Source organism: Muntiacus reevesi, chromosome 22 (genome assembly GCF_963930625.1).
Source record: "Muntiacus reevesi chromosome 22, mMunRee1.1, whole genome shotgun sequence".
In the NCBI taxonomy this organism is placed as follows: domain Eukaryota; kingdom Metazoa; phylum Chordata; class Mammalia; order Artiodactyla; family Cervidae; genus Muntiacus; species Muntiacus reevesi.
In genome coordinates this window covers 28,035,507-28,048,691 of record NC_089270.1, presented here as the reverse complement: position 1 = coordinate 28,048,691, position 13,185 = coordinate 28,035,507, and the positions used below count along the sequence as shown (strand labels likewise).

Genomic DNA, 13,185 nt, shown 5'->3' with positions numbered 1-13,185 from the left:
TCCACAGACTTGTGGAAAATGTTGTATGCTTTTTTTCCCCCAAGTAAAACTTTAGACTGGAAACAAAAATAGATATAAGACAGCATATTAACTACCATCAACAAATAAAAAAGATATGAGATAGGATATGAAAACTAGACTCTGAACAATAGGAGTATATACCATCTAATGCCATGGACTCTTTACTGTTATTCCCATAATGTCTTACACTGAGATTCATAATTTAAAATACTGACCAAAATGAAAAGCCTGAGAGGTATGTTAAAATTATGACCTATGCCTCATTAACTCCATTCCAGCCAGGGTATGGGCTCTATCACACCACTGCTGCTGTTGCTGCTAAGTCGCTTCAGTCGTGTCCGACTCTGTGTGACCCCATAGATGGCAGCCCACCAGGCTCCGCCGTCCCTGGGATTCTCCAGGCAAGAACACTGGAGTGGGTTGCCATTTCCTTCTCCAAGAGTGAAAGTGAAAAGTGAAAGTGAAGTCGCTCAGTCGTGTCCGACTCTTAGCATCCCCATGGACTGCAGCCTACCAGGCTCCTCCATCCACGGATTTTCCAGGCAAGAGTACTGGAGTGGGGTGCCATTGCCTCCTCCGATCACACCACTAAAGGGAACTATTTGCTAAAGCAGGAGTGTACTGAGTGTTCAAGTGCAAGAAACTGAAGTTTTACAATAAAAACAAGAAGCCCATCACAGTTAGTACACCTGTGTCAACTGCAAAAAGTCTAATACATGGAATAAGATATTTTCACTTTATATTTCTAAGTAGAATCTAAGGAAGAACTTTCTATATGGCAGAGCTATATATTAATAAGATGGAAAGTAGTGAGCTTCTCATCATGAGAAGTCTTCAAGAAAGCACAAATTAGAGTACCCCTCAGAGAAGATGATGCTAGAGGAGCCCTGCATCAGTTGGAGAAGGTCATCCAAAAGTTACAGGATTTTTACCAGAGTATTCACTTCATAAAACACTATTTTCCACATGTTAGGTCACAGGCTGAGTTGAGTAACTGCAGCACTTTTTTTAACTTCGTAAACTTAATCATAATACAAAAAGCATAGTTGAGCTTTTTATGCTAAGCAGCTTTTTCAAGTCCACTGTTGTAGACTGGCAATAATAAAACTGTCCTTTTAACTTGTATTTCTGATTAGTCTCTCTATATTTCTAACAATTTTAAAAATATACAAGCTAATTCATGTCATGACCTCTGTTAACCACCCACACCATGAGGAGCATATTTAGGTAACTTGGGATGATAGAACTATTATGTTCTGTTGTCAGCAGACCTGAGTGCCATTCCAGCTCTGCACCAACTCTGAACAACTAATAACAAATTTTGCCCCTGGTCTCTGAATCAAAATATTTAATTAAACATTGATTTTTCTTGACTTTTTCTATGGTTTTTCATATATATGGGTGCATATATACATGTTTGTAGGTATATAAACACATACATATACATTTCTATACACACATATACATTTGGTAGATATGATAAATGACATAAAATAAAATGAGATTTAACACTGAAATCCATTCATTGACAGGGTTATCTTGGTGTGTCTTGTTTTTTGAAAGTTCGGTAAACTTGATCAAATCACTCTTTAGGCTGTGAGCAAAAATCACTAAAACAACATTAGAAATACTCCTTCGAGAATAGAAAGAAGGGATAGGAACAGACAGTCAACACAGGAAGAAAGTCAGGAGAACACTTCAGATGGAAGAAATTATAGCCATGCTGCTGCCACTGCTAAGCCGCATCAGTTGTGTCCGATTCTGTATGACCCCATAGACGGCAGCCCACCAGGCTGCTCCATCCCTGGGATTCTCCAGGCAAAAACACTGGAGTGGGTTGCCATTTCCTTCTCCAGTGCATGCATGCATGCTAAGTCGCTTCAGTCGTGTCCGACTCTGTGTGACCCTATGGACAGCAGCCCACCAGGCTCCTCTGTCCACAGGATGCTCTAGGCAGGAATACTGCAGCGGGTTGCCATTTCCTTCTCCAATAGCAGGAGGTTAAATGAGGCACTTAATTCACCAAACTTGAAAGATTGAAGGACCCAGATGATGGGAGAAGTCAGATTTTTAAAAATCAACTTTCTTAACCCTCTTGGAAAAAATTTGGGGAACGAATTCTAGAAAAAGAAAAAAAGCTACTGAGAAAAATCTCTCTAAACTCCAGAGATAAAGCTCCATGACTTCAGCAAAAACTTTCTACAAAGAAAAGCAACATAATTAAGGAATACGAATCTTGCCCTCCTCTTGTCCTGAACATCCATGCAAGCATGTCATTATTAAGTACAGTCATTGAATTTGGTCTTAATGTACATCTCTAGGATCTACCCTCCTTTTTTGTCTCTCTCTCCTGCATTAAACTTGCTCCTGAGTGTGCATACACACTCAGTCGCTTTGGTCATGTCTGACTTCTTGCGATCCCATGGGCTGTAGCCTTCCAAGCTCCCATGTCCATGGGATTCTCCAGGCAAGAATACTGGAGTGGGTTGCCATGCCCTCCTTCGGGGGTTTTTCCTGACCCAGGGATTGAACCCACATCCTCTGTGTCTGCTGCACTGCATGTGGCTTCTTTACCACTGAACCACAGCGGAAGCCGCACTTGCCGCTTCATTCAGCTAAATACTGACCAAGACTACTTTGGCTCACCCATGTATTCATTACATATATTACAAAGTTCATGAAATCTACTTACCCCATCCTCCCTTCATGTTTATGGCCATCACAAATATCTCCTCCTTTCCGCAGAGGCTCTTCCTCTTACCCATCCCATCCTCTGTCATCATCAGTGGTCACTTAAACATACATGGTTATCTTTCCAATTGTCTGGGATCACAAATACTGCTTTCTCCAGGAAGCCTGCTATCACTCTTCCAGGTATAAATAATCTTTCCACCACCTGGATTCTCACATTTCATCTACTCTAGTCTTAGAGCATATAAAACATTCCTGCCTTGTACTTTAGTTCCATTTTTGCATCTCTTATATCTAGTACTCCTGGAAGACAAAGGTTATGCCCAGCTTACCTCAGTATTTCCCACAGCAATCAGTCTAGCGTTTTACACATCCTAGCTCTTCCAAAAGCTTTATTAACTTGATCAATATTCCTAGAAGCAAAGATGCAGTCACACGATTAACAGTTCTTGCAGTCGAGGACCTTGAGGCTGGGTTTAGTTTGCAAGAACTCTGTGACTTCAAAGCCTGATTATGCACAAAGGTGTCATATCAATATCTTGCTGTGCTTTTGTTCTTGTTTTAATGATAATTTACCGAGAAGAAGAAGAAATTAAAGATGTGGTCAGCACTATTTTCACAGTTCTTAAAGTATCTTGAGTATCTTTAAAAATCTATATTAAAGTTATAATGAAGTCCTAGTTGCCATGGCACTCAGAATAGGAAGCATTACTTCTCAGGTCAACTTTCCCTCCCCTTTTATTTACTTTCTGTGTTCCATTCCTATACAAAGAAAGACACGAAATACCACATTTATTTTTACCCCAATTTTTAGCTCACCCTTAAACTTAATTTAAAAATGTACTATATCAAAGTTAGAGAAGGTAATGGGAAATAAATCATAATCAAATTAATGTAAGTAAAATCATAAGCCGAAGGGGCTTCCCTGGTGGTTCAGGGGTTAAGAATCTGCCTGCCAATGCAGGGGACACAGGTTCGATCCCTGGTCTGAGAAGATCCCACATGTCACGAGGGATCTAAACCCATGCACCACAGCTACTAAAGCCCGAGCACTCTGTAACCTGCGCTCCGCAACAAGAGAGGCCACTGCAGTGAGAAGCCTGAGCACCGCAACTAGACAGCAGCCCCCGCTTGCAAGAACGAAGACCCAGCACAGCCGAAAATATAAATAAACAAAATAAACATAAGTTGAACAAGTGGTACCCACAAACATGAATAGTTTATATCAGCTACCAAATAACTATTAAAAAGAAGTATTTTCAAAATCACACAAGAGAAATATAGCCAAGAATTTTGCAAAAGGCTTGACATATGTATAATTCTGGATTTACACAAATTAAGTACAACATGGGAAAATGATCAAAGATTTTGCTACATCTTTCCACTTCACCACAGGTAAGCACAACCAGGCTGCCTATCTGAGAAGGAAGGCAGAGTAGGAAATGTAACCAACAGCCCAGATCCAGCACAGGCAGGATTAATACTGTCAGCTCCTATGGGTCGAAATCTCAGGTAAGAAGCAATGAGGCTTATCAGGGTACTGGTTCTCCCAAACTAGTTAAACTAGAGGACTCATAACCACGTTTTCCTTTCTACTTATGGAAATAAAAGGGTATAGGTGCTTGAGCATCTCCTAACCCTGCATTGCTAAAAACAGCCTGGTACAGATGGCTGGAAGTGAAATGAGGTTTCACTCCTTTGCTCCCCAGACCTACTGAAGTGTCTTAAATCAGTACGCACATGGTTAAGACACAAAACTCCCTCTGTCCCATCAGTAAAATGCACATCTTCCATAGACAAGTTCCTTGGGGGAAAAAAGGTGGGAGGTGACTGGCTTTTAGAGATCAGGTTCTCCTCCTAAAAGCAGACGTCCAAATGTCAACATCTAAAGATCAGTCCTTGAAAACTCTAAATCCACTATAAATAGCTACGAATTTGTATCTGTTTTTAGTATCAAACATTTCATTTACCAGATTGAGTTGTATTTATAATCACTAGTCAAATATTCTCAATCCCAGGCACACTGGCTCACAATACTTTTTAAAATAGACTTCTTAAAAAGTGCCTCTGCAGCTAGACTTACTGAAATAGGCATAGAGAGGACGTTTCTGAAGGGACAAAATCCCAAAGCAGAAGTCTTAAGGCAGGGAAGTCTGAAGGCTGTTTTCTTTATAAGTTTGTGGTTGTCCACAAAGACTTCATTTGACCATGCCCCAAATCTAAAAAGGGTAAATTACCTCCAATACTAATCAGATGTGACTATCACATATTTTAGAAAAGAGGTTTTGCCTATGGCTCCCAAGTTGTAAGCTTCCAAGATTCCCTAACCTAAGAGTGGAGATTTCCTATTAGAAGCTTCAGGATGGCTGAGTGGTCTTGAGTAAGAACAAGGCAGGATGAAGAGGAGTTAGGAGGAAAAAAAAAATCTGTGTTTTTACTGGCCTTTCCTGAGTTTATCCATTTTACATTTTATTAGATAACCCTAGTGGCTTCATTTGAGAAGGGCCTGGCAATCCCCACTCCAGTATTCTTGCCTGGAGAATCCCATGGACAGAGGAGCCTGGCAGGATACAGTCCATAGCACTGCAAAGAGTCAGACACGCCTGAAACAAGTTAGCATGCACGCACACACAGTGATTTCATTTGGAGGAAGAATTTCAAACGTTGCAAAATATTGAAAATTTCTGTCCTCGATAAGCTGCCTTGATTTAAAGTCAACCCACAAGGAAATCACTGAGTTGGATAACCCAAAATAGCCATCACCAGTCAGTTCTTCCACTCTCAGTTTCCTCTGATGACAATCCAGAGCAATTAACAAAAGGATATTGTTCTCACAAGTCTAGAAAAATCCAGTTCCCTTATGCTACGAACACATGACATGAAGACTACTAACCAAATAACCCTTTATTCTGGCAAATCTGAAGACCACAAAATATGACTGTGAGCCGCCAGTACTCACAGGGGAGATTTAATAGTGTTACAGGGCAAATGCCAGGGCTCTGTGGAATAAAGAAATCTATTTTCAGCTGGAATTCTCAGCCAGAAGCATCTTCCCACTCAGAAGTGTGTGAAATGCCTGCCATCACCGTGACTCCTGACCACTGGACTCTGCAGGGATGCAGAAGCAGAAAGGTAACACACGTCAATGGCCTCTAGCCAAAGACCACTAGGAACTCATCTGCAGTTGACAAGCTGGGTTTATTATGTTGCCGGGAGCCAGAACACACGCCAGAGGGAACCATAAGCATCTCAGTAAGAGAGCTTTAGAAAGAACCTATTAACAGGATTTAGGCTTTGGCAGGGTAATTTGGAGGAGGATCTAGAGAATTGGGCTTTTTAAAAATTGGATGCTGTCAGAAAACAAGGACAACTCCATGACTGAATATAGTAACAATTTTCACCTACAAGTAGGATATACTAGAGCAGACATAAAGCTGTAATTAGTAAAGAATTAGCTATCACTCATAAAAGATAATCTTGACAAAGATTCAAAAAGGTCATGCTAGACAGAACAGATACGGTTCTTGGCCACAGTGGGTGAAAATCACTGTCAATTCCTTCCTGCAGAACACTTTGATGCTGCTTTCAGAAACGCACAGAATAATATTTTAGATATCATGTATATCTATGTCTGGGCTTTCCTGGTGGTTCAGGTGGTAAAGAATCTGCCTGCAATGCAGGAGACCTAGATTTGATCCCTGGGTCGGGAAGATCCCCTGGAGAGAGGAATGGCTACTCACTCCAGCATTCTTGCCTGGAGAACCCCATGGACAGAAAAGCCTGGTAGGCTACAGTCCATGGGGTCATAGAGTCAGACACAAGTCAGACATCTTTTTTATATCACATTCTAGACCTTGGCTCTGCATATGTCACTTAAGGCAATTTTCTGTCTTCCTCCTTAATGTCCAAGTTAAGGGAGCTTTCCTGTGATCATTTGCTGCTGCTGCTGCTAAGTTGCTTCACTCGTGTCCGACTCTGTACGACCCCATAGATGGCAGCCCACCAGGCTTCCCCGTCCCTGGGATTCTCCAGGCAAGAACACTGGGGTGGGTTGCCATTTCCTTCTCCAATGTCATCTCCGGATCATTTCATAGTTACCTAGAATAAGTAGTCAAGTTTCTGATGTTCAGAGGAATGGGAACAGCTAAGTATTACTACCTGCTTTTCATCTATTTGGGGTAAATAAACAGTTTCTTTTCTCCTCAGTTAGCTTTGGGCTGATAATTTTGTAAAATACAAGGAAAACTAATTACTAGGAAAACAACAAAAAAGACACAAAATAGCAGCCTCAGCTTTTTCTTTTCTTTTTTTTTTTTACTGTTAGGTCCAACACAAATATAATAACTATGTCAAAGTGTCATAAAGTTTCTTTATATAGCCTCACCTTCAGTATTTATCTTGACCTGGACCTATGGACACTCTTTGAGCAGTACTGTTATTTTATTTTATTTTATTTTATTACAAGTCACAGCCTTCTGTTTAATATAAATTAAGTCTGTCTCAGACCACTATCTATTTCAAACATATATAGTTTGCCGCAAGGTAGCATTATAGAAAAAGAGGTAAGGGGTTTCACTCAGGGAAAAGGCCATGGTAAGAGCTTCCCAATCTCAGTGAAAAATAAATACCTGTGGCTGCTCCCTATGACTAAGAGTTTCAAAAGACCCATGTAGATAATCAGATCACAGGAATCCCATTGACAATAATCTACAGTAGACCCATCCAGGTAGGGCTTCACTGGCATTCTCTTCCATAGCAGGAGACTTCACTTCATCTTGCTCAGCAGAGATGTTCCCATTGGCACTTTTAGGCCAGGAGGGGCTCTGCTTTCTACTAAGACAACTTAGATTTGGTTATAATCCCAGAGCTTCCCAAGGAAATGGCTTTCTAGCCCATCAGCTTAATCTTCAGGCATCTATGTGATCTCAGTATCCCTGTTTCTCTTCCTAAGGTCAAGAAGGTCAAACTTAAATCCCCTACACAACAAGTTAAAGGAACAAAAAAGGGTTTAGGAATCTGCTAATTAGCCAAGTTTATTTACATTCACATCAGTTTTACTTCCCTACTTCATCTCAGCTAAGGTGCTTATTCTATTCAATGCAATTTTAAGAATTTGTCCCCAGCTTAACGAAGTAGTAGTCATCACCCTATTGATCTGCTATTACTGAGCTTCTAGTCCTGCCATCATCTTTATTCTTCCTCCATAGTTGCTATGAGCTGGAAACTCTAAAAAGCCTTCTGTTTAGATACACCCTCATAGTCAGCACTGCCTGCTATAGGCGGGACTCCTCTCTTTCCCAAGATCAAGCTCAAGGCCTGAGCCACGTAAGCCTGGTTAGAAACTCGGTCCCCATTCATAAAATCTCTCCAGAAGATACTTCCCTTATCACAACTTTTTTAAGTTGAACATAATTCTAGTATGCGTGTGTGTGTGTGTGTGTGTGTATGTGTGTGTGTGTATACAAATACAGGTATACCAGATATTTTGACACTTAAAATCTATGGCAAATTTAACCTCTTTGAGCTCCATGACAATGGTAATCATGACCATTCCTTTCATCATTTCACAATGCCATTAACAGCACTTGCCCAGAAGGGACTTCTCAGAAATATGTTTTAATTGATTAAAGGATCAAAGAATGTAATAAATAAATACACTGGTTGAGTTGTGCACACACATGCAAACAGACATACTATGTCAGTGTACACAGGTCAACAGTCAACACCATACCTTAAAAATGAGAAATCAATCCTAATAATTAATGTATATTCATACTTTATACCTATTTTCCTCTTCCTTACAGCCATTCCCCTATATTTCTGTATCTATGATTAGATCATTTGACATGTACAGTAAGAAAAACACTGATTGCTAAGTCAGGTTTAAAAACACACTATTATAACCCATTAAAATAATTTTCTTGCCTTTTGCCTTCCTTAAACTGATTTTCAAGTTTCAAATCTCCTAGTCTAAGCTTCAATCTTAACCAGGGAGATTAAAAGTATGTAATCTTTTTAAGTTATAAAACTTAAAAATAACAATGAATTAAGTTTTATACTCAATATACTTTACTTAGAAGTATTATAAAGTAGTACCTTTATGTAATTTATTTCCTCTTATACTCTAGTAGGGTTGAATCAAGCTCTTAGTGAATATTTTAAACTTTGTCTTCTAGAAGATGTTTTCTTTCTATTGTTTTAGTCAGTAATTTAGTTAAGTCAGATCTATTAAACATTTGTGTGGAACGAGAAGAATCTCAGAGATTCCTTGTGTCTTCAAAGCCCCTAGCATGATCTAGCACCAAATGTGATGCTGTGAATCTTAAACTGAAAGGGTCCAACTAGGAGACCTAACACACACACTCTACTCAGTTTTCTGTTCAGGCTTCTAAAGCCCTATAGAACATCTAGAGGCAGTATAAGACCTCCAAATAAAGCCTGCAACCATGAACCCACAGGCCTTGAGTAAAAAATATGGCATCATACCTCCTTTGGGTTGTGCTTATGCACTAAGGGGACAGTAGCAGAAGATTCAAGGTACTGTTAGGGGACCAGCCAAGGTGGAAGGAATGCAAGGATTGTTTTGAGAACTCCCAGAAGAGAGACAAAACAAAGAGAAAAGCTGTGAACTCCCAAGAAACAGCAGCCTGGCAACCACAGAAAGAAAAATGGTTGCTCTTTTTGAACAAAGGCTTGGAGTCAACTATGAATAGAAGAGGCATAAACATTGACACTTCTCAAATAACATCTGGAGATACAAGACAAAAATATTTCACATCTTCAGAGCATGCGAAGAAGGATCAGTTACTATTAGCCTCAACCACAAAAGTGAAGAACAATACATGGGTACTTCATTCAAAAGCAAGAGAAAATGAATCAAAGCCACCATACAGAGAGAACTACACCTCAGGTTCATACACGAAGGCGATTTGAACAAATTCTGACAGAGAAGCACCTTGTTCCCCATTTTGGCATTCTGAGGGGGTGCGGTGCAAAAGAATGCTTTCTAAGTATTTTCTTTAATAAAACACCTAATGTTTCTTCATAAGAAGGGAAATACTATCATTTTGAAGGAATCTATACTTCTTTAAAAAGTTGTCAGGATGATTTTTAAAAAATGCTGTTGGCAGTTTGGGCAACTCTAACGGCTGTTGCAGGCGGCTCTGTCACTCAACTCTGCATGATCTTGGCATCATTTCTTAATCTCTCTAAACCTCAGTTTTCTCATCTATAAGAACTAGAATAATAATACTTTCCTCTCAGGATTATTAAGAGGACTGATTACATGTTAAAATCACTTAAGACTATGCCTCTAATTCAGCAAGTGTCTCAATAAATGATCATTGTTATTATTTTTTAAAAAAATAAGGAAATAAAATTCCCTTGTGATGCAAGTGGACACATAAGCCAAGAATGCTGAGATAGTTGTCTTTGGTTTCTTAGACTAATGTCTTCATGTCAAAATGAAGCCAAAGCCTACATTTTTGACAGTGAAATGCTTTCCAACACTTCTTCCTAAACTTGAAATATAATAATGAGGCTTTCTTTCCACCTCTACCTTCCAAACCATGCTTAAGCCATGCTGCACTCCCAAACACCTGCAAACAGACACAAAAGGCAAGGGGTCTTACCAGACCATCACAGTTGCTAATGGCAACAGAGGTTCCTGGAATGTCCATGACGTCACCAACATAAGCACAGTCGGTCTGCAAAGGCTCTGTTTTCCAGATTCTCTCCGAAGTTCTTCCTGGTTGATGAGCATGAATGGGGCCGGTTATATTCCCAGGCACCGGAGATGCCTCATGCCATTCCACCACAGCACCAGGAGCTACCAGCTGAGTGTTGGGCTTCAGTCGCAGATGAAAATCTCTTCCAAACGCCGTGATGTTAAAGAACAATCGCTCAGAGCTGGAAGACACGTCCCTCGTTGACCTCTTTTTGTGATTTGTAGAAAGAATGTGGGAGAGATAGTGTCCTTCAGAATTTGTGCTGACGGGAGTCACCAGCTCATACTCTCTTTGCCTCTTTATTGGTAAATCTGTGGGGTGAAAAAACAAAACTGTAGAGCCCTGTGTAACAAGAGAACACAGGAGGATGTCACACGGGCATCGAGGGCCCACCTCACAAGACCACACCTCAACTTGCATAATAAATATATTCTTGAATCATCTCATAAGCAGTAAGTTTTGAGAACTCAAATCATTTCTCAAACACATTTAGATAACTCTGGGTTAAATGAATCATTTTTTTTTAATTTTTAAAAAATTTCACTACATGTGAATACTCATCTCATTTATGTGTTTGAGAACATGCATAGAATAACTTTCCATAAATTGTATCAAGCTTGCTTATAATCAAGGCATACACTCAATTAATGTATCATTGACATAACTGCTACAGACTTTTAACAAAGTTGCTACTATGTAGAAGATATTTTTCCTAATTGCTTTAATTTTTTCCTTGTAAGAATCCTAGAATTTATACTTAGCACAATAGTTTTGTGTATTAAACACAATGTACTTTGTGCTATATCTACCATTGGCCTGTAATTTATACACTGCAGTTTATGGTACTGCAGTTGATACATATTTTTCCACCATACCAACCCTAATAAGCATACTTCACAGGTGAGGAAACTGAGATTCAGGAGGTGTGTGTCCAAGGTCAAATAACTGTGAAACTCAGCTATATCTTCACATCACACTCCAAAGTCCATACACTCCCTCTGCTTCATCACGTTTGTGTCCCATAAATCACAGAACGTTTTCAGCAGATGAGGAGAATGGAGTAAAAAGAACCATCTATAAGTTGAATACACAAGTACTGGTTAGTCAAGAGCAAATAGCACTGTTATTTTGCACCATATTCCTTACACGGGAAAGACCTTCATTTGAATACAAATTCAATATTAAGGGTCCACTTTATAACGCGGGTGGCCACTCACATGTTTAACTGAATTGCAGTTAGAACTTAACTGTTTAGCCAAGTTTAGCCAAATGTGAGAATTGTGTCCGCTGAAATGCAAACATCCTTGGGAAAGACAACACATTAAATGAACCATTTCTTCCTTAACAGAAACAATTTTGAAGGCAGAAGGAAACAAGAAGGGCAACAAGGATGAAGAAAGAACACATGGAAAGGAAAATCTAAGAGCCTGAATTTAAAATTTCTCCACCTTCATAACTCTAGCCTCAGACTAGCCCTGTAGGTATTACAAAGTAGGTATGAAAAAAAGTATATGATTCACAAAGATTCCTCACCTATGGAAGCTTCATGATGTTATCTAATACATTAGCATATCAAACCCATAAATGAATCTACAACCTAGGTTCTTAAAAGTGTTTTATAAAATCACTGTGAAAGGTGAAGTCACTCAATCGTGTCCAACTCTTTGAGACCCCATGGACTGTAGCCCACCAGGCTCCTCCACCCATGGGATTTTCCAGACCAGAATACTGGAGTGGGTTGCCATTTCCTTCTCCAGGGTATCTTCCTGACCCAGGGATCAAACTAGGGTCTTCCACATTGCAGGCAGACTCAACCATCTGAGCCAACAGGGAATCCCATAAACTGAAAGTCACTCAGTCATGTCCAACTCTTTGTGATCCCACGAACTATACAGTCCTTGGAATTCTCCAGGCCAGAATACTGGAGTGGATAGCTCTTCTCTTCTCCAGGGGATCTTCCCAACCCAGGGATCGAACCCAGATCTCCCGCGTTGCAGGTGGATGCTTAACCAGCTGAGCTACCAGAGAAGCCCCAACAATCACTATGTTTTCATTATTTTCCTATGTTTTAAATAACTTAAACAATGTGTAAAGTACCAGAACACAAATGAAGGTATTTTGCAACCTGGAAATTCCTTGAGTGCAAGTTTGTTACCATTACACCACTTATAATGACCAGAGCATTTAAACATAATACCTGTTTTTATCAAGTGTATACAGCAAGTGACACAGTTGTACATATTCACTAGACAGAGGAGGGTCATATCACAGAGTAAAGTGAAGCCTGCTTCCAGGGAGCAGAAGCAAACCAATTCCTGTCTCTCTGCAGGCTCTCTACATCATGAAGACCTACATAGGTGTTGGTGTATGCACAGACACACAGATTCGGTCTCCCTTACAACCAACTCCATGAGAACACTTTCATAAATTCTGGCTGAGAGAAAGAACTTATTTGAGAGAATGCACTCAAGTGTCACAGCAGCAGGGTGATGGAGGGGGAAGTTTCCACAGGAAGGGATGAACGGGGCTCTTGGAGGTGGACTGACACAGCCAACCGCAAACTAATTCCTATAGGACAAAGAATTCCCCATTTAACTCAGTATTCCCAGTATCATCTCATACAAGACTTAGGGTCTCTTATCAGTAGGATGTGTTTACTATGTATGAGTTAGTAATGCGGGTAACTGGAGAACATTTGCTTCATCTCTGCTGATCCACACACTGACTTAACTATCCACGGCCCGGG

General features: G+C 40.0%; 1 protein-coding gene across 1 annotated transcript in view; it reads right to left on the bottom strand.

Annotated features, from left to right (window-relative positions):
* ADAMTS3 (ADAM metallopeptidase with thrombospondin type 1 motif 3) overlaps positions 1-13,185 on the bottom strand; it is a 263,966-nt gene that overhangs the window by 232,352 nt on the left and 18,429 nt on the right. The window contains exon 3 of the mRNA XM_065914442.1: positions 10,344-10,750. Within this exon, the coding sequence (XP_065770514.1) occupies positions 10,344-10,750 (407 nt within the window). The remainder of the gene's footprint in view (positions 1-10,343; positions 10,751-13,185) is intronic.